This window comes from Vespa crabro, chromosome 20 (genome assembly GCF_910589235.1).
Source record: "Vespa crabro chromosome 20, iyVesCrab1.2, whole genome shotgun sequence".
NCBI classification, from domain to species: Eukaryota; Metazoa; Arthropoda; class Insecta; order Hymenoptera; family Vespidae; genus Vespa; species Vespa crabro.
In genome coordinates this window covers 2936826-2964002 of record NC_060974.1, presented here as the reverse complement: position 1 = coordinate 2964002, position 27177 = coordinate 2936826, and the positions used below count along the sequence as shown (strand labels likewise).

Genomic DNA, 27177 nt, shown 5'->3' with positions numbered 1-27177 from the left:
ACGTCACGCCTATTATCCTGTCAAATCAATGTCTTTTCAATTCTAACCTAAAAATAACGTCACATTATTTTTTCTTTAATTTTCTTTTCTTTCTTTTTTCCTTCTTCTTGAAATAACTTCTTTTCTTTTTCTTTTTAATGCACGAGCATATAGAACATAATATCGTCGATAAAATTTTGTATACTTATTATACGTTAAATCTAATCGTTCTGTCAGGAATAACATGTCCGAAGTTAGCCAACGAAATATTTAAAAAGTAAAAACAAAGAAGGAGAGAAAAAAGAAATTGGCGGGTAAATTTAAATCAATTCTTTAGTGTGTACGTGTGTTAAGTACGTGAAAATAATAGAAATCTCAAGGCATTGTTGTCTCGATCGTCAAAAAAACAATTTGATTATCGATTCAGTCATATCGTCGATACATATATGTATTAAAAAAAATAATAATAATAATAAAAATAAAAAAAAAAACAAAAAACAAAAATAGAAAAATGTGCGGATAAATAGTTCGAATAGAGATTGTTCTGAAAAAAAATTTCGGCGATTGTTGAAAAAAAAATAAATATATATATATATATATGTATATATATATATATAAATAAATTTTTTTCTCAGACACCGGGTACCTGCAAGGAAATCGATCGAGAGAAATACAAGGACTTCACGTTCGATCATTCTTATTGGTCCTTTGATCTGACCGACGAGAATTATTCCTCCCAAGAAGAGGTGATTATATGAAATCTTAATCTCAACAAAAGTCGTTTTATTTATTTATTCTTTTTTCTTTTTATTTTTTTTTTCCCCTTCATAAATACTCGAAATTATTAACATGATTATATACGATCATTGATAATCCTGAATTTACAATCAATCATCGTTTTACGTTGAGTATGAAATTAATTTGTAAACATTTTGTCAGAGTGTTATTATCGAATTATTGATAATCTCGATCCTATTAAATAATTATCGTTATCGGTGACTCAGAAGATGAGATCGTTTTTTTTTATTCCGTCTTATATTCTTTTTTTTTTGTACTTCTCTTTTTCTTCTTCTTTTTTTTCTTTTTTTCTTTTCTTTTTTTTTTTCTTTTTTTAGGTTTTCTATGATCTTGGTACGGATGTTATAGAAAGTGCCTTCGAAGGTTATAATGCCTGCGTATTTGCCTACGGCCAGACGGGATCTGGGAAAACCTTTACGATGATGGGTACACCGGTAATGTGTGAAATTAAAAATATTATTTAATAATATATGCGTACAGTGGATCGAGCCAAAGGTACCTCTTAATTCAGGGAGGATTAAAAGTGTAACCTGGGTGATTAAAAAAAAAAAAAAAAAAAAAAAAAAAACTTGTTTCAGATCTTTTAGGCTTGTGATCCGACAAAAATCTAAGAGATATATTTTGAAAAAGAAATAAATAAATAAATAAAAAATAAAAGAAACGAACAAATCAACTTGAATAGTTAGAAAAAATTATTGCAGTAAAACGAATTTCTTTTTTTTTTTTTTTCTTTTCTTTTCTTTTTAATTCACCTAAGAACACTTTTTCTATGCTCTCCCCCTCCCACCTCCTTTCTAAGGAACTTTTTGTTCCTATCCTAGTAATTTGTAAACATCTCAGATGCGTACGTATAAATATATTGATTCGTGCAAAGGAATAATATTTGTAAAACGCCCTTAGGAGTCACAGGGTTTAATACCGAGAATTTGCAAGACGTTATTCGCGAGGATGGCCGCCGGCAAAGAAAGTGGAGCGTCTTATAGGACGGAAGTGTCATTTCTAGAAATACATAATGAGAGAGTAAAGGATTTATTAAGGATAGATCAAACGCAATCTCATTCACTTAGAGTACGGGAACATCCGAAGCGTGGCCCATACGTTCAAGATTTATCGAGTCATTTGGTCTATGATTATTCGGATATACAGGTTAAGATAAAAAATATTGAAATAACGTTAATCAGAATTATATTGTAATATATTATCAATGATAAAGTAATTGCGATTCCTTTTTTTTTTCTTCTGCTCCTTCTTCTTTTTCTTTTTTTTTTTTTTCTTCTTCTTTTTTCTTTACGAAGAGTACAGCGATAAAAATCGCAATTATTATTTTCCAACATCGATACAATATGTTATATAGCAAAGTATATATTATATGTATTAATATAGAATATATTTTAATAGGAATGTATGGTCAGAGGTAATACGCACAGGACTACAGCTAGCACAAATATGAATGACGTTAGTAGCAGGAGTCACGCGATATTTACAATAACTTTCGTACAAGCCGGATTATCGGAAGGCAATATGCCGTCGGAGACAGTTTCAAAGGTGCACCTTGTCGACTTGGCCGGAAGGTAGTTCTTCAAGAAGAAAAAAAAAAAAAAAAGAAAAAAAAGAACTTAAAAAATCGAAAAATATTAAATGAAAATAGACACGGGATTGATTATGCAAAAAATGAAGCAAATCTCTACTTCTATCTCTATCTCTCTATCTCTCTCTCTCTCTCTCTCTCTCTCTCTCTCTCTCTCTCTCTCTCTCTCTCCTATTCTTCTATTCTTTAGCGAACGTGCAAATGCAACCGGAGCAACGGGACAACGACTGAAGGAGGGTGCACACATAAATAAATCACTGGTGACATTAGGATCTGTGATATCGGCATTGGCCGAAGTTAGCTCGTCGGGAGATACGTCTTCCTCTAAACGTAATGTCTTCATACCGTATCGCGATAGCGTCCTAACATGGTTATTGAAGGATTCTCTCGGTGGAAATTCAAAGACTATCATGATAGCTGCGATCAGTCCGGCAGATTGTAATTATGGGGAAACGTTGAGCACCTTAAGGTACGCTAACAGAGCGAAGAATATTATCAATAAGCCTACAATCAACGAGGATCCAAACGTTAAGTTAATTAGAGAATTAAGAGAGGAAATACAAAAGTTGAAATCTCTCATCGGCAAAGATATGGCAAGTATATATATATACATATATATATATATATATATATACACACACATACAGACACATATATATGTATGTCGGAGTTGATTTTCAAATGATCGATCAAGTATATTTTTGAATCATTAGAGATTCTATATATAGTCATAAGAATCGAATCTTAATATTTTGTACAGAGCATAGAAAGACCGCCTCAGGTATTGTTGGCACAAATTCATGAGAAACAAGAACAAGAAAAGGTATTGACCGAGGAATGGACGGAAAAATGGCGCGAGACTCAACAAATTCTTCAGGAACAGAAAGCCCTCGGTCTTCGTAAAAGCGGTGTCGGTGTTGTTCTCGATTCTGAGATGCCACATCTAGTTGGTATTGATGACGATCTACTTAGTACCGGCGTAACCCTTTATCATCTGAAAGAGGGAAAAACGTTAGTTGGAACCGAGGAGGCTGCTACCACGCAGGTAGCAAGTATTTCGATTAGCAATAGACAACTCGCAATATCCTCCTCGAATTCTTGATCGCTCCCCTCCTTTTTAATTCGGCTTAGCTCAAAAATTATCTCGTCTAATTAAATAGGACATTGTGTTGACCGGTCCGGACGTCGAATCGGAACACTGCGTAGTGGAGCTGGACGGTGGTGTAGCTACCCTACACCCTCTTTCCCCGCACTGCTGGATTAACACCGCCCAAGTTGATAAACCAACGAGATTGTCACAAGGTTGTATCATCCTATTGGGTAGGAACAACATGTTCCGTTACAATGATCCAGCGGAAGCGGCTAAGCTAAGGAAAGAGGGTGGTACAGGGAATGGAAATCTTCAATCAACGGTGGTCAATCTTTCAAGATTGTCTCTCTTGAGTTGGAGCGTCTCGGATCTTCACGCATCTTCCTCGAGCGACAATCTCTTGAATTCTAGCGAGGATCTTCGTGCCTTGGAGGAATTGGAACAACAAAAGGCGGCTTTGATTAAAGAGAAGGAAGATTTCAAGGTTGGTCCTCCTATTCTAATATCTTTGAGATTGGATACCTTTGCGAATTTATACCTTTGGTATTTTTTCTTTTTTTTTTTTTTTCTTTTTTTTATCTTTTTGCTTTCTTCTTCTTCTTCTTCTTCTTCTTCTTTTTCTTCTTTCTCCTCCTTCCTCTTGACGTTCAATCTTTTCATCCCTGACCAATGTCAGACTACTCTATAGTTTTTATTTCATTTATAATTAGAGAGAACAGGAAGAACGCGAGGAAAGATGGGCAGCCAGGAGAGAAGCTCTTGAAGGTGCTCAACGTGATTTAGAGAGGGAATGGGGCGCACAATGGAAGGAATGGGCCGATGCTATTGCTAGTCTCGAATCCAGGCAACGTGAACTACGTACGCGTCGTCAGATCCTGGAACAAGAAAGGCGCGACGAAATGACGCAAGTAAGTGACTCCTCGGATGCACCATCAGCGGATTTACATGTTATATCGGTCAAGTATCACTTCTATTTGGTCCTCATTGCTCTCGGTGTCCTTATTTGCTTGTCTGGCAACATCATCATATACTCGCACGTTTGTCCTTTAAACATGTGATATTGCACAGTTTTCAACAGATCACACTTTTTATTACTTTTTTCCCTTTTCTCATTTTCTATCTATCTATCTATCTATCTATCTATTTGTCTGTCTGTCTGTCTGTCTGCCTATCCTTTTTGTTTTTTTCTTTCTTTTCCTTGTTTAAAAAAAAAAAAAAAAAAAAAAAAAAAAAAAAAAAACAACCGGTGTCGAGTGTTACAGTAGCATTTAGTAAATACTTAGATCTTATTCAAAAGGTGCCTTCAACTTCGAGAATTCTTTAATCCTTAACTGGTACGATGAAAACTTTATTAAATGTATAATATGATGGAGTTTATAAGACCACATAAAAATGTTTAGAACACTTTGTAGATAATTAAAAAATAAATAAATAAATAAATAAATAAATAAATAAATAAATAACAAAAGAAAGATATAATTGGAGGGGGGAGAGGGGAATTAAAGAGTCCATTTAAGTTGTCTGATAAAAAGAAAGAATAAAAAAAAAAAAAAAAAAAAAAACAAAAGAAAAGGAAAAGAAAATCTAAAAATAAATTCCAAGGAACGAAAAAGAAATCAAATAATTTAAATCCAACAAGTATCAGACTGAAAACATCAGGGGGAGGGGGAGAAATCAATTGCTGATTAGGTTAGGGGAGCTGGATAGATGGGGTGGGAGGGGGTGAGGTGGGGAGAGCGCTTGGAGAGCTAACATACTTAAGCTTGCCAGTTATGGGTTAAACGATGAACAGACTTCTGAATACTGCCTGTATACGCAGAAATAATATTAATATTTAATCAAATATAGCAGGATTACGAATGATCTACTGCCATAATTAAAAGAATATCTGTAGTTTGTTCTTCGTACGAAGAGAAATATTTGTAAACTCTTTTGAGTCGTGTGATTATTTATTTGATTCCTATGCGGGTCTTAGGTATCGACGTGATTTTTGTTTACTTTTTTTTTTGTTTGTTTATTTTTATTTTTATTTTTATTTTTATTTTTTTTGTGTTTATTATTATCATTATTATCATTATTATTATTATTATTATCATTATTATTATTATTATTATTATTATTATTATTATTATTATTATTATTATTATTATTATTATTATTATAATTTTTTGGAAAACGACTAATTGTCTCTGGTAGTATTAACATAGAAAGAGAGAGAGGGAGAGAGAGGGAAAGAAAGAAAGAGAGACATGCGATAGTTCTTAATTGCAAATACGGCTGAATATACTATTCGTAGGCTTCCGGTGCTGAAGAGGGGTATTGCCGGAGAAATGTCATTCCGTGGATTGTTAAATATATAAGTATTTTATTTTAAATATATATATACAAGCACACAAGCATACATATACATACACACGAGTTTGATCATTTTAATTATCAAAAAAAAAATATATATATATATATTTGATTTTTGTGTATATATATATATATATATATATATATATATATATATATATATATATATATATACATAAAATTCTTGGCCTTGTTGTTCTATATAGTTAGATAATATTAGAATGTCTCTATGGGTTTGTTATGCGAGAAAAGGAAAGAATTATTATTCTGTAACGATCTATTATTAATATTATGATTATTATTATTATTATTATTAATATCGTCGCTATTAATATTATTATTATTACTATTATTATTATCATTATTGTTATTATTAATTATTACGATTATGATTACTAATATTATTATTATTATTATTATTATTATTATTATTATTATTATTATTATTATTATTATTATTATTATTATTATTATTACTATTATTATGATGATTATTATTATTATTATTATTATTAATACCATATTATTATTGTTGATTAATAAATTTTTCTCACTGTACAAATTGGCTCTCGATCTTCTACGAAATCTTTTTTTCTTTTGCACGTTTTACATATATATACTATATATATTATATATATATATATGTATTTATGTTTGTATGTTTATATATATACTCACACTGTTATCGTTCTCTCATGTATCTTATAAATTATTACACAATGATTGAAAATTAACGCAATCCCGATTAACAAACCCAAAATATTTAGCTGTTCGTTCTTGTTTATTTTATTCATTTATGGGGTCAATCTTATGTGCACCACGTGTTTCGTCGCCACGTGTTAAAACAACTCAAAGGTAATGTAATAATAACAATAAAACGCACGATCTCTTTTTTTTCTCTCCTTTCTTTTTTTTTTTTTTTATTTTTTTTTTACTTTTTTTTTTTTTTATCCCATCATTATAGCGTCTCCAACTCTTATCTCAAGGTCGCATCGATAATAATAATAAGTATATTACGGTCAATGTCTCGCAAATTTTGGATAAATATTTTATATGCACCTTCGGAGTGTCTGCAATGAATGCACCAAAAATGTGGTGATGGGGAAAGAGTTGTATATATATATGTATATATATACATGTGTGTGCGTGCGCGTGTGTGTGTGTGTGTGTATCATCTCTCTTTTCTGTTTTTTCCTTTTTTTTGAATCCATAAAAAAACTCGTCGTATTTATATATCAAAAAAAAAAAAAAATAAATAAATAAATAAATAAAATAAAACAAAATAATAATAATAAAAAAAAAAAAAAAAAGAATAAAAAAGCAAACAAAATAATTTTGTGGTAGGTAGAGATACTTATAGTAGCTATATTAATATATTAATGCATTAGATATATAATTTTATATATATATATATATATATCAGCTGGCATCTTACATATGATTTCTTTCCAATTATGTTTTGTTAACGCATAGATGTATTGTGTATCGTACCCAGGTAGAAAGTTTGTGTAGGGAAGTCGCCTCTCTACGCACGACATTGCAGTCCAAGCATCGTCAGTTGCAAGAATTTACGAATAGTCACGAACGTTCGCATAGATTACATCATCGATGGGAAAAGGTAAGATCTACGTTAGACAAAGATATATATATATATATATATATATATATATTTTTTTTTTTTTTTCTTTTTTCTTCTTCTAAATTAACACGTATGTGCAATTATGTCGTTGCATGTATCTACTAAAAATAAAAGATCTTTAACACTATTTGTTTTTTAATATAAATAAATATATATATATATATATATATTATACTTTTGCTAATCGTTTAATTATTTGTATTAACATATTTATATTTTTGATGGTTATTGAATGAGATCTATCGAGATTTAATTTATTAATCGATTATTAAAAGATATTAATATTATTTAAAATAATTTTTATTATTTCAGACGGACGAAGGTGGTGGTGGTAGCGATGGAAGTTTGCCAGAATCCTGGTCAAGTTTGAACGATGAGAAATGCGTCGATGCCGTCAGAGAGCTCGTTAATCATCATGTAAGTATATACGTTTATTTGAGTTTTAAGGATTTCTTACAAATTTATTATGTATTTCTTTTCTTATTTTTTTTTTTTTTTTTTTTTTTTTTTTTCTGATAAACTACTTACACTAAAAAAATGAAATTATCTGTCAATTATCAACATTGTCTCATCCTAGTACATGTAAAATATATTTGTATATATATCACAATATTTTTTTTTATAATTTACATTATGTATGTATTTTTTATAATTTACATATATATCATATTGCAATATGTATATATTATATTTGTAATCACAAGGTCGACGCGATGATTAATATGGTCCCTATGGACAATTATTTAGGGATTTGTTTTGATTAAAAAATCACTGATGCAAAAGAGAACGGTAAGGTTGGAAAATGAACGACCATGGTCCTTATATATATATATATGTATATATAAAATGTCCTTCAATGTTGGAAAAAAGTAAAAATCCGTAAGATTTCCAAGGTTAAACGAGTAGGAGGGAGCATGAGGAATCAATGCGAAAGTTGTTTGTTGTTGTTGTCATTGATCGTGAAGAGATCTCTCCGTGGTTATTCATTTTTCAATTATACCACACTCTCTCTCTCTTGCACCAGGGATTTTTCAGTGGATAAAAATCATTCACAGATGCTATAAAATCGTGGCGTCAGATCTTGTGAAAAATATTTACGTATAGTAGCTCGACTATATCACCAGAAGTGATAACAATTTCAGCTTCCTCGTGTAAGTAGTTTTTTATTTATTTATTTTTTTTTTCTTTCTTTTTTTTTTTTTTGTATCGTTTTTATTTTAATATAAATAAAAGAAAAATAAGAAGAAAAATAAAAAAGATTAGGAAACTTTGGAACTCGTAATTATATTTTAAAACGTTAATATATAAATAAAAAATCTAAGAATGAAATTGTTGATAGAAAAAGGAATTGGCCGTTCTGGAAACAGAACTGCAAAGCAAGATGAAGTCTTTAAACGAGCATCAAAGCAAAGTCGACAAAATGGAAGAGGAATTGATGGAGATAGCTAAGAAACAAAAGCATATGTATAATTTAGAAGTGAGTAAAGAAATGTGATATAAAGAAAGAGATTTATTGTTGTTGTTGTTGTTGTGTTGTTCTTGTTATTGAGAAAAAACATATATATATATATATATATATATATATATATATATATATATATATATATATACATACATAAAAGGAATTGTTTTACGATGACTGATCGATATTTTAGCTCGAAGGTGATGGAACTACGGAGAAGAAGGTGTTCTTAGCTAGAAGATCTCAGGAACAATTGGAAGAAATAGTCCGACGAAAGCAGAGCCTATCGTTGAACCTGAAACGAGCATTACCAGCCTCACCTGGTGAAAAATCATCGAGCGGTGACGAGATGATATCCGGTTGCGAATTGAAATCATTTCAAGATAGTTGCAATAGAAAATTACAAATAGCTTCGACCCTTAGTATTCTACCTCAGGATATTCCAAGTTCCGTAGACACAGCGGAAACATTTCACACAGCCGCAGGTGATTCTCCGGAGCCACGACTGATATTTCATGAGATCGACGAACATAATCAAGAGAAATTGGAAAGAGAAATGAGTGATAAGGAAGCGAAGAAAAAGGAAGACGATGAGGAGGATGTGGACGAAGAAGAAGGGGAAGAGGAAGAGGAAGAAGAGGAGGAAGAGGTAGAGGAAGAGGAAGAGGAGGAGGAAGAGGAGGATGAGGATGAAGAGGAAGAGGAAGAAGAATTGGCCAATGGTGAATGTGGTAGTTCGACGAATAAACTGTACTCGAACGTTAAAGTGAAAGAAGAAATAGAAATGAAAGAAGAAAAATGTAAAAAGTCGAAGAAGGAAATTGAAAGGAAGTCTTTCAATGAGAGTACCAGTAATAATGATATTCAAAAGGACGACAATGACACATTGAATACGCGTTCACTTACAAATTCAACGATGGAAAATGACGATGAGATATTGCAGGATTCGTTGGAATCTCCGATTCAATCGAATCCGGCTATGAAAAGATTGAACCAAAGAATAGCACGTCAGCGTATGATGGTTATGAGATGTTTAGAGGCGAGTACACCCTCGAAGGAAGATCTTAATCGTCAGATATCGATCCTTCAAGATCTTCAGAAGCAACAGATCGAATTGGAGGTATCGTTGTTGGAGGATGAACGTAAGAATCCAAAATCTCTCATAAGTAATGAAGATAGATTAATATCAACGAATAATGGCGCTGGTAATGGCGGCGGTAATGGCGCCGATAATAGTGACGACAATGGCGACGGCGACGATCGTACGCAAATAGATACCAATTCATATCGCAACATAACGTCTACGAATAATTCTGCAACCCTTTTAACCGTAGCCACAACCAGATCTCATCTATTTAGAAACAATAGGCCTAATACCAACGAAGAAAATGTTTCTTCCGAGTCAATGGTCTCGAGAATATCTTCCGGACGTGGCTATTCTACGGTCTATCTAACCGTAAGTGTTTTTCATAATCGAACTAAACATTAGAATTATAATTAATTAAAATGGTAATCACTTTAAAATGATCCTTTATGTCACAAAAATTACATACTTATATAATAACTTTCACGTACGTGTCATTTTTAAAAAGAAAGAGAGAGAAAGAACTTGAAATTTATTACATTATAATGATTCAATATATATGAACAACATGAGTTCATATATGTTCATATGTTGTTCATATTTTCTTGTCAAATAAACATTATATATAATAATAATAATAATAATAATATTATTATTATCCATTTTTACATTGTCTAGAGCCAAAATCGTAGCGACCGTTTGAGCAGTCCTTATTCCTTAACGATTACGAGGTCTCTGCCATCTTTAATAGCGAACGATGGTGACTGTGACAACGTGATCAACATGATCATCAGCGTACCTTCGTACGTAATACGTGGAGCTGGTACTTACAGTCATTATGAATATGAAGTACGAATCGTAGCGCAAGATGACACTTGGACGTTGCTAAGAAGATATAGAACCTTTCGAGAGTTGTATATTTCGATGAGTAAGAAATATGGTTGTAAGGTATACATCATTTTTTTCCATTCATTCTAATAAATCGAACAATATTTTATATATATGTTTATATATACACAGATGTCATAGATCGTACACATGAATGGGCCAAAAGTTTCTCTAAGATTTTACGATATTAAAGGGGGGAAAAAAAGCAGTAACTTAAAAAGAAATAATACATTTTGAAAAATCATTTAGAAACTTTTGGACATATGTATCGTATATAAAAAAAAAGAAAAAAAAAAAAAAATCCCTCTTCCAAAATCATTTTTAAATGCTATTTTAAGATAATACTCATTTCGATATCAAGACGGGTTCAACGACCTATGACATCATGATCTTGAACAATATATAATATCATTTATCGATTTTCGATTAAAATTAATTGATATCGATGTTTGTTTCTTCGAAGTCTTTTTTTTCTTCTTCTTTTTTTTTTTTTTTTTTTTTTATCATCGGTCAAATAATAACACATTAAATTCTCTCAGTCATTTTCTCTTTCGATAATAACATAATTAAATAAGATGTTTAACGATTTATAAAACCTATGTATATGAAACTTTTTTTTTTGTTTTTTTTTTTTTTTCTGTTTATATTTGCAGGTAGCAGGAATACGTTTTCCTCCTCGACTTTTCTTTCCGAGAAACGAAGTGGTCGCACGTCAACGTAGAAAACAACTCGAGGAATATCTTAGACGATTAATTCAAGTCTGTTCGAAATTGCCTCAGTGCAGACCATTATATAAATATAATGGCAATCTAAGTAATATAGACAAGCAATCCTTATTGGAATTTAGTTACTTTTTCAGACGAGGTACATTCGAAAGCAGCAAATACGGAACTAGTTAAAAAGTTTGTAGGGAAACACGCAAAACGTGCGTTGTTTATCTCTTATATAATTTTTCTTGTATTTTTTATAACGATTTATCTCATCGCGAGACACGGACGAGGATATTTCGAATATATCGAAGGAAATATTTTTCTCTGAACTCTACATATTTAATGCAACGAGACCGAAATAAAAGATGGCGGCGTGAGAAGTGGATGGCCCTTATGAACAGTTTATTGGGTTGGATTGGACAAAAGTTCTTAAACGATTTTTAACGATCAATTATTCCTTTTCAAGAGGATAATAACAATAATAATAATAATAATAATAATAATAATTTTTTTTTTCTTTGCAAATTGATAAAACCGCAAGCCTAATTACAAACCTAAATAGTCTCGAGAAGAATATTGCATTTGAGAACGATCAGAGAGTCTTGTATTTCAAACGATTGAATCTATGATTAACGAATCGACGATTTCAAAAATAAAAAAGCGTGATTGAAAGATTAAAGAATCACGAAGGACCGGTTGTATTGACTCGATTCCAACAGAATTAATTAAATGGATGAGAAGAGGGAATGGGAATAGATCAATAGAAGAAATTAATAAATCAATTAATTTGATTTGGAATAAAGAAGAATTCCAAAGAAACAATCAGTAAAGATTCAATTATAATTCTGATTTTCAAAAAAAGAGAAATTGAAAATTGGGATTTTGTCCAGGAACGAAGGAATACTGGTGGGATTTGATATTTGCCGCAATAAACTTTCGAGTTTCTAATTTTCTTATAATAATAGTATTAATAATAATAATAATAATAATAATAATAATAATAATAATAGTAATAATAATAATGATAATAATGTGCAAGTCTAGTGAAAGATTGATTTATAAAATTATCTAAGAACTTTTGGCCACCCTATATATCGTTTACGATATATCAGTGTGATTGCGGGGATGCAAATATTAATGCGTGTGATTGTTATTTAGATCAATCCTCTCTGCTATCGTTCGGAAAAAAAATGAGAGAGAGAGAGAGAGAGAGAGAGAGAGAGAGAGAGAGACAAAAAAGAAAAAAAATTAAACGGCGTTTCAGTATGGCATAAAAAAAAGAGATATTTTACAGTAAATACGTACAATGCATTATTAGAATAGATATATTTATATTATTATTTATAATTACTTATTACTAAACTCTGTTGTTCTCTTCGAATGATATTCAAGGATATAATTGAAAACGCTTCTCCTTTTGCATGAATCTCATTTTATTTTACTAATTTAGTTATATTAAAAAATTCAATTTATACATTTTCCCTATCATTTTTTTTTCTTTTTTTTTTTTTCCATTACTCAATCACGACTGATAATTATTGACTGAGAATTGTAGAAATATAATATTTTCCCTTTGCGCAGATCTAATATTGTTAAGTTATTTTATTATTAACATTTTTTTTTGCAATATTCAAAATTATTATCATATCGTTGTATCACTTTCAATAATTTCCCTCTCCTTTGCGCAGATCTTTTAATATCTTAAAAATTATTTCATTATCATTGTGTTCGAAGTGCAAGGTTATCATATCGCTCTGTTCAAGTTCTTCCGTCAAGATCACTTAGATTATAGCAAAAAAAAAAAAAAAAATAAATAAAAGAGTATATATATATATATTATGTTTCACGAAAAAAAAAGAGAGTTTGTGATGAATTAATGCGAATTAAGGCTGAACAAAAAATAATCGTTGCATAATGCTTGTCAATGGACCTGACATTTCTATTAACCTGCACCAAAAAAAAAAGAAAAAAAAAAGAAAAAAAAAAAAAAGAAAAAAATAATCGTCTGCTTTTTTTTTGCAAGAGAGATAAGTAATATAAGCATACGAAAAATATAAAAAGAAATAGAACGTATTTGGGGTGAAAACAATAATGCCACAGAATAATATTATTCAGCTTTTATAATATAATACTCGTAGCTTTTTCATATGATTATAAGGATCTCACAATTATTTTTTTTTCTTTTTTTTACATTTCGTGCAATATGAAAATGATGCATTTAAAAAAAAAATAAATGAATAAAAAAATAATAAAGAAAGACAAAAAAAAGAAACACATTCCTTAAAATTATCATACTTTAATATATATATATATATATTTTTTTTTTTTTTTAATTAGCTCTCTCTCTATATATATATATATATAGTTATTATCTCTGATGCATAATTGTTTCATGGCAGTGTATGTGAAATGAATTTCAAACCCCCGTTATAACTTTCAAAGAAAATTGGTTGATGAAAGTAGATCAACTTATATTGGAATGAACAATTATACCTCAAAAGTTTAATACGACTTTATCACGACAGACATATATTCATCGCGTTCAATTTTTTTATACCTGATCCTCGTGATCCGCGCTAAGTTTAAGAAAGAAAAAAAGTACAATAAATTGTCATATAGCTTGCTCTAACGATTTGAAAAATATGTTAATGTAAACATCATTGAAACGACCAAAATATTATATTAAACATTGTACATATAATAAGTAGTTAAACTAAAATTAATTGTATATAAAATATCTACAAAAGAGCCTATTGCTTTTCTTCCTCTTCTTCTTCTTCTTCTTCTTTTTTTTCCATTTTGTATCATTAAATACCTAATTGATCTTTCTCTCTTTCTCTATGTGGAATAGACATGACATATTTTCCATAACAAATTCACAACTATTTAAAAATACGTGATTTTTTTTTATTATTACTTTTTCTATTACTCTTTTGTATTTTCTCACATCCTCTTTCTCTTTTATATGTATATATATATATATTATTATATATATATATATATGAGTGTGTGTGTGTGTTTCTGTCTGTCTATTTGTCTGCCTGTCTGTCTGTCTGTGTGTGTGTGTGTGTGTATGATGTACAAATGTATGTATATCTTCATCTTTGTACAATTTTGAGAATTTACACGTACATTATTCTGAAGAAATATGAAAAATAACAAGACCGGAATATATAAGAAATAATTATAAAAACATAATGGGGAAGAGAAAAAGGGTGGAGGGAAAGAAGAAAAAAAAAAAAAAGAAAGAAAGAAAAAGATGACAGACATAGGCACTATTCTTTATATAATAAATTAGAATAAAATAAAAAAAGAGTCATACTTATCGGAAATAAAATTAAATGAAGACTTGCTCGCTTGCTAAACTATCTGCGAATGGTGCTACTATAACCCTTGTAGCAAAATAGAATGTTAAACCAAAAGAAATGGAGATTGGTAATGCAGGTAATGCTTTCTTGAATATCGCCAAAAGCAGCAATGTTAAGCAGAGTCCCTAAAAATATATGAATATTTTCATAAAAATATCACTGATGACTATAATTAAAAATATATACATATACATATATATATATATATATATATATATATATATATATATATATATGTGTATGTATGTATGTATGTATGTATATAGACGTACTATGAGTATGGCAACAAAGCATGCTAAAGTTGTATTCCAATCGCCATAACTTGATGCTTTTCCAACAAGTACGCTATAAAATATGAAATCACCAAGGCCCAATTTGACACCGCGTTCCTCCTCAGTAACTGGGACTTGTTGTTGGGATTGTGATTCCGTAGGGCGATTTTGACGTTGTCTAGAATCGTCTGTTAATGCTACCGAATTTTCAAGCACTTCTTGGGCACGTCTCGCGCTACGATCTCCTATGTTAGAAAAAAAAAAAATACAACTATAGAATAATTTTTATGTATGTACCTCGGTGTAATTACCATGCGTTTCTATCCATTCGAGTGTGAAACCACCTTCTTCTGCATCTCCTGATGCAGGATTATTTTGATTATCCGTTCCTGTGCGAGTGAATGATACAGCTGTAGTTTCTCTACCCGTAGCATCACCACTGGCCATTGTCGCTGCTTGTACATATCCGGCATAAGTTACGGTGTGTACAAACGTATACAAAATCGTTGATGAGTATATGAGAGCTGGAAAAATGGATTCGTTTCTTTCTTGTGCCGTTTCAACTAAAATTCTTAATGGTCCTTTCGGTGATAAAACAGCTATCAAATCTGAAATAAATAATTATCCATAATATATATTCATTATTTTCGTTTGAACGATTAATAGAAATGATACGATTAACAATATTACATAGACATTACCCCAAATACTTATTACAGCTAAAACTGCCCATACTGTCCATTCGGGTAAATATTTAATAAAAACAAGAGCCATCAAAGCAGAAATGAAAATTAAATAAGCTTGTTGAAGTTGTAAAGGTCCTTGCCAATGAATGCATATCATTCCAACCATCCCAAAATTCCATAAACCTATTCCTAATGTAAATAGATCCATTGGAATGTTATATGCTTTTAAAACTTGCCTATAAAAAATGAAAAGATAATTCATGAAATAATATTTGTAATTGATTAAATATATATTTATAATTGATAACTTACTCGCAATAAAGTACGGAAAACATTGATAGCAATAATAATGAACTTATAATTAACCATACGTGTATAGCTTTGTAAAATTTATATTTATACAAGATAATAAGTATAACTGTCATGCATACTATGATGCTCATGAGTATTAAGGAATTGGCAAATGCCTGCCATGCTTTTGTACTTGTATCGGAGCTATCTTCATGAAATGGAGTATAAACTCTGTAAAATGGAAATTATTAAATCAATTGATATTTAAAGAAAAATTTAATATTAAAATATAATTATTAATGGATTTTATATAACTTACAGATACATCCCCTTAGTCGTGTAGAAATTAACAGAACTGATTGTAGCCACTACAACTAGCATACAAAGGGAAACAGGTACAAACAGTTTAATGACATGTGCAGCTCCATATTTTAATTCCTCTTCCTCTTCATCTCTATAATGTCTTTGTCTCTGTTGATTAGCAGAACCTGATGTACTTCTTCTACTTGAACCACTTACATTCGATGTACCTCCTACCTCTACCTGTACCTCAGGAAGTCCATTTCCTAACTAAAGATAACAATCAATAATATTATAAATTAAATGAATAATTTATAGAAACTTTAAATGTTTACCTCTTCGTTTCCTACTCTTGATCGTCTCTTTCGTCGTTCATTGACCAAACTTAGGTCATCTGAACGAGACTCTGCAACGTGACCGTCCATCAGGCTTGTGTACTCGTCTACCGAATCGTAATCACTCTCAGACATTCATCAAAATCTATTATTCTAAATAAATACAAATAAAGACTTGTGATTGATTACTATTTCTTTCTATATAATAGTTCCCCTTTTTTTTTTATTTTTTTTTTTTTTTTTTTTTTTATTTTTTTTTTGTCTTTTTTTCTTTTTTCTTGTGACCTTATACCTTTGACGTGTGCAGAGAAAGCTAAAAATTCCCACGAATGAATCACTAATGCTCCGAAGTTGCTCCAAAATAAAAATATTTTTTCTCGATATAGTTAAGCTTGAAAATAGGTGATTTTATGGAACACACAATGACGGTGTACGCGATACGCTTTAGTTTACACCTACTTTATATCTCGACTCTCATTCATCGCTAATATATAACTATTAATTAATAACGTCATCTTACGTTTTTCTTATAATTTTATCACTTTATCAGCAAATTTTTTTCATCGACATTAACACTCGAAAGTATACTCATCCATAAGCTCACGTTGATTTTTTTTTCTTTGTTTCTTTTCTTTTTTTTTTCTCTTTATTTTTTTTTATTTTTTTATTGACACGATACAGATACAAAAACTTAAGCAACGATGACAATGGCTGACGTTAAACGTTGAACTGCAACAACGCCTCTGTTGGTTATTTTATGAACTATTTTGTTATACTTGTTTACCGACAAAGCTCATTTATCTACGATCGATAACTTAAAAGGGATTTAAAGAAAAAAAGTCCTCGAAATTTTGAATTATTCATATAACAAAAATTTTAATAGATTTTAGAGATTAAAAAAAAAAAAAAATAAGAACGAAAAAGTCCACATACCTTTATAAATAATTTTGATAATAAAAAATCGTGAAAGAATCTATAAGTATCTTTATGCCATCGTACTTGTTGCAAGTTCACGTCTTGTATAATACAAAAGATCACGATTTAAGATTATTTTTAATAAAAACATAGTTTATAATAAATGTAAAAATTATAAAGATGTATACATTCCTATTAAGTATCTTAATGTCCTTATAATAGATAATAAATTTTGATCCTTTTATTGATAACAAGCTGGTCCTATTTCGATAGAGAAAATCTGATCAGGTAGTCCAATGTCTCGCAGAGCTACGTCTATTATAGGAAGTCTTACTGGTTTATCCGAATTGTATGAAACAATAGTTTGACTCCAATAATTATGACGTAACTAAATAAAAATATGAATTATTTGATATGTAAATTAATAAAATAAATTAATTATATATATATATATATATATATATATATATATATAATTGTTTGATAAAGTTAATTATTAAAAACTAATACGTACTCTGCATTCGTCTATGATCATATCATATCGCAAACGTTGATTACCACGTGGCATTATTTCAACATCATTCCAAGCAAGAAGTTTCATACTTCTTCTATAACTCTTCCGTTCAGAATCAAAATATGCTACACTATTTTTGCAATGATAAGTTATATTCTGTTGGGCATGTTTCGAAAGCAATTGCAAGAAACTTATTTGATTGCTGTCTGCTTTATACATGATCTAATAATAATAATGAAATAATAATAATAATAATAATAATAATAATAATAATAATAATAATAATAATAATAATAATAATAATAATAGTAATATATTTAATGTGTAAGATATATAATGATTAATAATGAAATATATTACCTTTGCATCTCCTATTTCACTCAACCAAACTTCTTGTTGTTCACCTATATAATTGATCTCTCCTGTACGAGATGGATTTGGTAAAATACAAGTTGCATGTTTCTCAGAATCACAATAAACTAAAATTGCATCTCGTGCGTCACCTTCATTCGGATCAATCCAATATTCTCCTAAAAAAAATATATATAATTTTGTAAAATATATCTCTTTGTATATATACACATGTATGAACTTAGTACATATACGTATATCTCTAATGCATCCTTACCAGATATCTTTTCTGGATAGGCAACAAACAAATCTCTACAAGTTTTAGCTGGCGAATTTTTCTGTCCATCTGGTTTAACTAATTTTTCAAATGACGATTTTAATTGCTCATATGCCTTTAATACAAGATTTTTACGTTCCTCTTCCGTAATTTCTTTTCCAAATAATCTTGTTGGTTCGTCGCCTATTAATGGATCAGGTCCTTTTGTTTGGCTTTGTCCTATAAATAAATAACTTATATCAAATTGTTATATATTAAAACTTTGTTCTTTTCAATTTGTACTATTCCATATTTTTATTATTATCGCATATTTTTACTTATAACATGAAAAGATTGAGTTTTAATTTGAAAATAAATATTATATGATACCTAAGAAAGCTGCTAACGAGGTTACGTCATATCCTAATCCAAGTTCTCCAGGAGGTCCAGGTGGTCCTGGTGGACCAGGTGGACCTGGTAATCCATGCCGACCTTCTTCTCCAGGAGGACCTCTTGGTCCTGGATTACCAGTAATTCCAATAATTCCAGGATTTCCATCTCTACCAGGACTTCCCCTAATGCCAGTCTCTCCGTCTTTTCCTGGTAAACCAGGCATTCCTGGCATACCTTTATCTCCAGGAATACCTGGTGATCCAGGTAAACCTTGTAAACCATTGAATCCACGATGTCCTTTAGCACCTTTCGCACCTTCCTCACCACGTTCACCTTTTGCACCTTGTATACCCGTTGGACCAGGCTTTCCTCTAGCACCCTAACGATAATTATTTATTAAGAAATTTGTTCTCTAAATTTATATTTAATTAACAAAATATAATGATAAACATGTTATATCAAAGATATAAAATAAATATACCTGTTGTCCTTCTACACCTTGTGGTCCCGTTTCTCCTTTTGGACCACGTTCTCCTATAGGACCGGATAATCCAGCATTACCCGGAGGTCCCTATATATTAATATACAAATTGATCTATCTATTAAGAAACTTTGACAAATAAATTAATCAAAATTCGATTAGAACTTACTGGTATACCAGGGGGTCCAATTGGTCCTTCTATTCCAATAGCACCTGGTGGTCCTTTGTCACCAGGCCGACCACTTATTCCAGGTGGACCTGGTTTACCAGAAGGCCCTTCAGGACCTTGTTCACCGATAGGACCAGGAGGTCCAACAGGACCTATTAATCCTGGTGGTCCAGGTGGTCCTTCTACTCCTGGCTTTCCTGGTAAGCCTGTTTCACCCTAACGATATATAATAATTTAATTACATGTTAATGAATATAATGAAATAAATATAAATATTATTGAAATAATATCCTTACTGTAGCTCCGCGTATTCCTCTAGCACCTATTAGTCCCGTTGGACCAGGAAGTCCTGGCAAACCACGTTCTCCTGGTAAACCTTGCAGTCCTTGTGATCCTGTAAAACCTGGTGGACCTTGTGCTCCACTTTCACCTTTAATTCCGTCTGCACCAGGAATACCAGGATTTCCTATAGAACCAGGATTCCCTGGTCTTCCTGTATCTCCAGCATTACCTTTAATACCAGGCAATCCAGGTGGTCCTGTAGGACCAGCTAGACCAGGCAGTCCCTAAAATAAAGCTCGCATTGATATTTATATTTATATGGCAAAAGAAAATAAAAATAAAAAAAAAAAAACATCAAATATTTACGGGTTGTCCGGTTATGCCTGCTGGCCCAGGAGGGCCTATAGAGCCTACTTCTCCTCTAGGACCAGGTTCTCCTCGTATTCCTTTTGCACCAGTCAGGCCTGTTAAACCTGGTGGTCCTACTTCACCTGGACTACCTGTTAATAAATATGATGAATAATATATGTCTCATTTATTTTATAATATTTGACGTAAAATGTTTTATTACCAGGCAATCCTGAATTCCCTTGATCTCCTTTCGAACCTGGATAACCACGATCTCCTTTTAATCCTGGAAGTCCAATAAGTCCTTGCGACCCTGGAAATCCTTGCAATCCCTGTAAACCTTGTGGTCCTCTTTCTCCTTGCGCACCCGGAGCTCCTGTCTCACCTGGCGGCCCTGGCAAACCTGTATCTCCTCTTTCAGCTGGTTCTCCAGGAAGTCCTGGAGGACCAACTAGCCCTTGCGGGCCCCGTTCTCCGATACGACCCGACGGTCCTTCAGGTCCAACTGGACCCATCATTCCTCTTTCACCCTTCTGTCCAGATTCTCCAGGTAAGCCACGTATTCCAGGTAAACCCACTAATCCTGATGGACCAGGATGTCCCATATCTCCTTTAATGCCAGGAAATCCAGGAAGTCCATCGACACCTTGAACGCCTGGTTCTCCTCTAGGTCCTGTCAATCCTGGTGCTCCAATTAGTCCCCTTTCACCGGGAAAACCACGCTCGCCTCTATTTCCAGAAGAACCCGTGGGACCAGGAGGTCCTTGAACCCCCATTTCACCATCTTTACCTGGTATTCCAGGATTGCCAGCAACTCCAGGAATACCCTATGTAAAATAAAATATTTATTATTATTTTGATTAGATTGATTATATTAATAATTATAACGTAATTAAAAAAATACTATAATATTAACCTGAAAACCTCTAGGCCCTGTTAATCCCTGAGATCCTCTTTCCCCAGTACTACCAGGTGGTCCTGGTGGGCCTTGTAATCCTGGAGAACCTTCTTTACCTGCGTCACCTCTAGGCCCGGGTGGCCCAGGATTACCAGGCTCACCATCTTTGCCAGCTTCACCTGGAAAGCCTTTCTCTCCTGGAGAACCTAATGGTCCAGGTAAACCTTGTGGTCCTTGTGGACCTTGTTCGCCAGGTTTCCCATCTGCACCTTGAATTCCACGTTCTCCTACATTACCTGGTTTACCAGGTGAACCAGGACGACCTATTACACCGCGTGCACCCTGTTACATTAAAAATCTGTTACTCTTCGTGTTACATATAAATCTGCTTTTTCATTATATGTATATATGTCTATATACGTACTTGTATTCCGGGAGATCCCGGACGACCTGGATCTCCCATTGGTCCTTTAAGACCTATAGGACCAATGGGTCCACGATCACCAGATTGACCTAAAATAAATATATTAAAAATATAAATATTAAATCCAAGTTATCTCTTATAAAGAAATATTATGTTGGTAGAACTTTAACAATAAACCTTTAGGACCCATAGGACCATCGATTCCGGGCAAACCACGTATTCCTGGCGTGCCACGTTCACCAGGTAATCCAGGTGCTCCTATCGGGCCATGTAATCCTCTCTTTCCTCTTTTTCCTTCGGGACCAGGTGGTCCTGGAAAGCCACGTGGACCAGGTGCTCCTTGATCTCCTTTTGTTCCGACGTCACCTTTAAAGCCTCTTTCACCAGGTAGTCCCTAAATGTTTTTTTTTTTTTTTTTTACAATATAAAATTATATGCAATACGATCAATTAAATGTATTTATAATAAATAAACAAGTTTACTTACAGGCATTCCTTTAACTCCTGATAAACCAGGATTACCTGGTATACCAGGCTGTCCACGAGATCCAGGAAAACCAGGTAAACCAACTGAGCCAGGTGTTCCTGGACTTCCTTTTTCACCAGATATCCCATCTTTTCCTTGTAAACCTTGCGGGCCAGATTCTCCAGGCTGTCCTGGGCGTCCTGCTTCGCCTGTTTGAAAATATTTATGTGAAATATAAAATTTTACTAAAATAAATGAAAAATTGTACATACCACGTGGACCCTGTAAACCTTGACTTCCTTTTGGACCTTGAGCTCCTTGATCTCCTTTAAATCCTGGATTACCTGGGAATCCAGGTGGACCAGGTTTACCTAAAGCACCCTGTAATATTGTATAGATTAAAGCATATAGAAAAAGTGCTTTATATATTAAAATTTATATTAAAGGGCTCATTATAGATTACTTACAGATTGACCTGGTGGTCCAGGAAGACCATCGATTCCTCTTATTCCAGGTGGACCCGATAATCCTTCCCTGCCTCTTTCTCCGCGTTGACCAACAGGTCCCTTAATGTATGTATATGTATATAATATGATTCTACGTATATGTTAAAATATTATTCTCATTATTTTATTTGATATTTACCACTGGTCCTATAGGTCCCATTGGACCAGGTGCTCCTGTAGATCCTTTTTCTCCAGATATACCTTGCTCACCTTTAGCACCATCTAATCCCGGAAAGCCACGATGTCCTTTTACACCTGGTATACCAGGCATTCCAGAAAGTCCTCTTGGACCTACTGGACCTGGTGATCCTGGTGGACCTATTTCTCCATTCTCACCACCTTCACCCTAAACGAATTTACATAAATTAATGTATGTTATGATTCACTTAATATTATTTTATCAAAACAACTTTGATAACTGATATTCGACTTACATCCCTTCCTGGCAATCCTGGCAAACCTCGTGGACCAGGAGCTCCTGGTGCACCTGGTAATCCTGGTTCCCCAGGTTCTCCACGAAGACCTTGAAAACCTTGTGGACCAGGTGAACCTGCTGGTCCTAAAATAAAATAAAAACATATACTTTTTCTAATGTTAATCGAAGATTTGTACAAAAAAAAGAAAAAAAAAAGAAAAGAAAAAGAAAAAAAATTGAATATATGAGAATGTAATTTCTATTACCTGCAGGTCCTCGGGGACCAATAGGGCCTACATTAGTTTGAATATAATTTGGAATATATGCAGCATCCGATGGACCTTTATCCTCACTCGCTTGAGATAATGCAAGTTGTTGATAATACATTGACACCTTCAAAATGATATCGATCATGATATCTTCTGCAAAATAATATCAATAATTATTAAATACGATTATGTTACATCTGGTAAAGGTCCAGGTGGTCCAGGTGGTCCAGGAATTCCAGGTGTACCCGGTTGTCCAGGAAAGCCTACGTCGCCTGGTCTTCCACTATCGCCTGGACGTCCAGGTTGTCCCTGTTGTTAAAATCCGTCTTAAAAAATATCTTTAAATAAGAATTTCATATACGTTAGAGAAATGAACTTTGCATATAAATACATAAATCGTATATTTTAAAATGATATCCATTAGATTACTCACACGTGGTCCAGCTATTGCCACGGAACTTATGTGATTACTTTCCCCGGGAATAATTTCCTTCGCTAACTATTAAATGAAATATATTCATTATAGTTTTTTTTCTTTTTTTTTTTTTTTATCGATGAACTATTAACGTTAGAGGATTGTTTTAACGATCAGTTATAAAAAAAAAAAAAAAAAAAAAAAAGAAACAAATATCTATTTTTTTCCACTTACCGAATTATAATTATTATAGGTTTCCATTGTCGAATGCAAATCTTCTTGGTCGAATAATCGTGTTGTCGTTTGGGACGCAGGTATATCGGTAGGTAATTCTGATCTATATGACAATGTCGATTCGATCATTTCTCTTCTACGTTCTGCAATTAATAAAATGAAATTTAAATCTCGTATTTGTTTAATTAATTGTACAATTCTTATGGAATATTACATACCCGAATTATTGGTATTTGTTGGGGGGATAGATGACGATGACAATGGCGATGTTGCTGAATAGAAACAAACACGTTAATGATATTAAAATCGAAAGACAAATAATTTTATTATTAAATCTCCTTAATTTGTGCATGTGTATATATATATATACATACATATATATAAAAGAAAAGAAAGGAAGATAAACATAAAAAAAAAATAATATTTACTCTCCTAGTATTTAGTATTAATTTCCTCGACTTAATTAATAGTATTGGTATATGTATATCTAAGATCCAAAACGGTAATTATATTAAATTGCTTATGAATTAATAGGACAGAATAAAAATATTAATTGCGTTTTATCAATTCGAACGATTAAATTAATTGTTTTATATGCCATGAATTAAAGAGTGCGATATATCCTATTAAAAGACATCCGGTAACGTATGAGACACTAATATTCCGCTTTATAATAATTTTTTTTTGAATTTCTTCATTATTAATTTGAATAATATAAACGATCATAGGTTACGCGTGAATATCCATAAAAAAAAAAACAAACAAAAAAAATAGACAAATTATTATAATTATAACGACGACTATAATGATGAATTAAATTGAGAAAGGATCGGTTATAAATGACTTTTTTGTTCAGCGTAATAAAATTAATATGATTTGAAAAGTACTTGGTACGAAATAAAAAGGGGAGGAAAGAAAAAGAAGAAGAAGAAAAAAAAATGTTTAATCTAATATAAAATTATCCTTCACTTTTAAAATTCAATTAAATTTTTTCCCATTAAAATAACTCACCATTTTTATCCTCATAGTCCTCATAATTATCATAGTAATCGTATTCGGTATAATCACTGTTAACTGGTTCCTGAGATTGGACCTGCCTAAGTCGATGTTTCCTTTGCCTCGTTTTAACCGAATATATTTGGGGTAGAAATAAAAATTGTAAAATCAAAAGGCCAGCGGCCAAATTGAGGTACCCTCGTTTCATCGAGGTGTCCTCTTCTATCGTTATCGAGATATCAAAGAAATAATAGAAAAGAAGATAGAAGAAAAATATGAAGAAGAAAAAGAATAAAAGGTGGAAGAAGAAGAAGAAGAAGAAGAAGAAGAAGAAGAAATAAAGCGAAGAACTCGTTCGAGATCCCTAGAATGGAGACTCTCGGCTCTGTTACGATGCTGATGGCGAACTAGACTCATGACAGCCGTGTTGTCTCACATATCTATTTAGCAGATGCTCTCGGTAATAACTTAAGGGAGGTCATCATCCTCTAGTTTACAAGATGTAAGACGGTGTAACTCATACCGCCATCACTATAGCCGCTGCCTCCTTTTTTTTCTTTTTCTTCTTCTTCTTCTTCTTCTTCTTCCGCATCCCCCGAGCTCATTCCTATATTTCAGTTCTCTTTACTATTACTTCTCTTCCTTATTCTCTTTCCTTCTCCTACTCTTAGTCGATACATACATATATATATATATATATATATATATATATATATGTATATAAAATGATACGTTTGAACGCTTAATTATGACCAATGATAAGAGGGTAGAAAATGACGTGGGTGAAACTGTAATGGTTTTGACAATGCGACCACTTCAATCGGATCTTGAAAATTCTCGTTTCTTCTTGATACAATTTTTACTTTCTATTTTTTTTCTCTTTCTTCCCTTTCCTTTTTTTCTTTCTTAATAAATAAGACAATCTCTAGACAATGGGTCACAATTAAATATCAATATGATTTCTAATTGTTATAAAATATTGTCTCTTTCTATTTTAAACATTTACTTATTTATATACATTCAATTTAATCCCTTAAAATTAATTCTTTTTTCTTTTAATAAATAAGCAATTCTTCTTCTTCCCTTTCTTTTCTTTTTTTTTTTTTTTTCTTTTTTTCTTGTTCATTGGAAGTCACTTCAGAGTTTAATTCCAAATAGATACGCTTAAAAAATAAATGCACTTTTATTATTTGCCTGATGACTTCATACGTCCTTGCTTTAAATGCAGATTTCAATCCAGAGCTAACCATAAGTAAGTCAAGCATGACCCAGTTTGCGCCTTGCGTTCTCCTTCCTCATTTTTATTAGACGGTGACATCTATACAGTACCGATAGACCAAGAGAAACGTCATTTACACTTAATAACTTTATTAAATGACAATCATCATTTTGGCCGCATTCCACTAAGAGGCACGATCTTACTTTATAAAAGGCGATAACCGTAATAAACCACATTGACTTCTGTGTTCCTATTTTTCTTAGTTATAAAACCCTTATAACATAAATCAGAGTTGTTATACACCGTCTTTCTAATAAGACAATTGTGTAACGAAGAGGAATATAATCGCCCATGGATATTCTTTTATTACTTTTCCATGAGATAATATCAATAAATTTTTCTCTTAAAAGATTCTTTTGATTATTTTCTATCATTTTGTGATCTCAATTGTAATAATATATATATATATATATATATATATATATATATATATATATATATATATATTTTTTTGTTTCTTTAATCCTTCATACAATTTAAATTATATCTTTTAACATAAAACTATTAACGATTATTCAATCAATTATTTCATTTTTTCTTTTTATATATATATAATATATATATATATATATATATATATATATATATATATTTATCTTCAACTTCATTCTGTTATATTTATTATTAATATTATTATTTTATTTATTATTAATATTATATCTATTAATAATATTATTATTTTAAAATCATTTAAATATATATATATATATTTTTTTTATAAA

The 27177-nt window shown here is 31.6% G+C and overlaps 3 protein-coding genes across 9 annotated transcripts in view; 1 reads left to right on the top strand and 2 right to left on the bottom strand.

Annotated features, from left to right (window-relative positions):
* The window catches only part of LOC124431185 (kinesin-like protein Klp98A), a 17054-nt gene extending 3437 nt beyond the window's left edge, over positions 1-13617 (top strand). For 2 of the 3 annotated variants that reach the window (XM_046978760.1, XM_046978762.1), the window contains 14 exons: positions 615-725; positions 1095-1211; positions 1678-1923; positions 2176-2348; positions 2556-2958; positions 3126-3410; positions 3526-3939; positions 4166-4363; positions 7306-7428; positions 7762-7866; positions 8789-8926; positions 9105-10367; positions 10674-10943; positions 11537-13617. In XM_046978760.1, the coding sequence (XP_046834716.1) occupies positions 615-725; positions 1095-1211; positions 1678-1923; positions 2176-2348; positions 2556-2958; positions 3126-3410; positions 3526-3939; positions 4166-4363; positions 7306-7428; positions 7762-7866; positions 8789-8926; positions 9105-10367; positions 10674-10943; positions 11537-11782 (4092 nt within the window). In that variant the 3' untranslated portion in view covers positions 11783-13617. The remainder of the gene's footprint in view (positions 1-614; positions 726-1094; positions 1212-1677; positions 1924-2175; positions 2349-2555; positions 2959-3125; positions 3411-3525; positions 3940-4165; positions 4364-7305; positions 7429-7761; positions 7867-8788; positions 8927-9104; positions 10368-10673; positions 10944-11536) is intronic. The other variant, XM_046978761.1, reaches the window with a different exon arrangement.
* A 636-nt stretch (positions 13618-14253) lies between these two features.
* LOC124431183 (presenilin homolog) lies at positions 14254-17501 on the bottom strand. 5 transcript variants are annotated; one of them, XM_046978751.1, is made up of 8 exons: positions 17366-17501; positions 16846-16998; positions 16530-16780; positions 16232-16441; positions 15935-16155; positions 15545-15841; positions 15234-15478; positions 14254-15086 (listed from the first exon to the last, which is right to left on the bottom strand). In XM_046978751.1, exons 2-8 carry the CDS (start codon positions 16978-16980, stop codon positions 14931-14933), a joined length of 1515 nt encoding a protein of 504 aa, XP_046834707.1. In that variant the 5' UTR covers positions 16981-16998; positions 17366-17501; the 3' UTR covers positions 14254-14930. The 5 variants fall into 5 exon arrangements, with proteins under 5 accessions (XP_046834707.1, XP_046834710.1, XP_046834706.1 ...); XM_046978754.1 differs by having other exon boundaries at positions 16846-16952; positions 17366-17500; XM_046978750.1 differs by lacking the exon at positions 17366-17501 and adding an exon at positions 17138-17279.
* LOC124431182 (fibril-forming collagen alpha chain-like) lies at positions 17367-25740 on the bottom strand. The gene is made up of 24 exons (XM_046978748.1): positions 25192-25740; positions 24399-24452; positions 24181-24323; positions 23965-24030; positions 23727-23840; positions 23529-23655; positions 23282-23406; positions 22987-23193; positions 22809-22907; positions 22614-22722; positions 22363-22550; positions 22054-22270; positions 21877-21965; positions 21471-21794; positions 20778-21381; positions 20573-20706; positions 20221-20490; positions 19925-20140; positions 19756-19845; positions 19272-19653; positions 18903-19121; positions 18635-18804; positions 18275-18496; positions 17367-18148 (listed from the first exon to the last, which is right to left on the bottom strand). Exons 1-24 carry the CDS (start codon positions 25382-25384, stop codon positions 18002-18004), a joined length of 4509 nt encoding a protein of 1502 aa, XP_046834704.1. The 5' UTR covers positions 25385-25740; the 3' UTR covers positions 17367-18001.
* Between the last annotated feature and the right edge of the window lie 1437 nt (positions 25741-27177).

What these genes read in the sequence shown, in the direction of transcription:
- LOC124431183 (XM_046978751.1), bottom strand. Translation starts at nt 16,980, where the DNA reads ATGTCTGAGAGTGATTACGATTCGGTAGACGAGTACACAAGCCTGATG. An exon ending in TTTTCCGTACTTTATTGCGA is followed by an intron (nt 16,156 to 16,231) that starts GTAAGTTATCAA and finishes CATTTTTTATAG; the next exon opens with GCAAGTTTTAAAAGCATATA. An exon ending in GCTTTGTTGCCATACTCATA is followed by an intron (nt 15,087 to 15,233) that starts GTACGTCTATAT and finishes ATATATTTTTAG; the next exon opens with GGACTCTGCTTAACATTGCT.
- LOC124431182 (XM_046978748.1), bottom strand. Translation starts at nt 25,384, where the DNA reads ATGAAACGAGGGTACCTCAATTTGGCCGCTGGCCTTTTGATTTTACAA. An exon ending in CCTATAATAATTATAATTCG is followed by an intron (nt 24,031 to 24,180) that starts GTAAGTGGAAAA and finishes TTCATTTAATAG; the next exon opens with TTAGCGAAGGAAATTATTCC. An exon ending in CAGGGCCTAGAGGTTTTCAG is followed by an intron (nt 21,382 to 21,470) that starts GTTAATATTATA and finishes TATTTTACATAG; the next exon opens with GGTATTCCTGGAGTTGCTGG.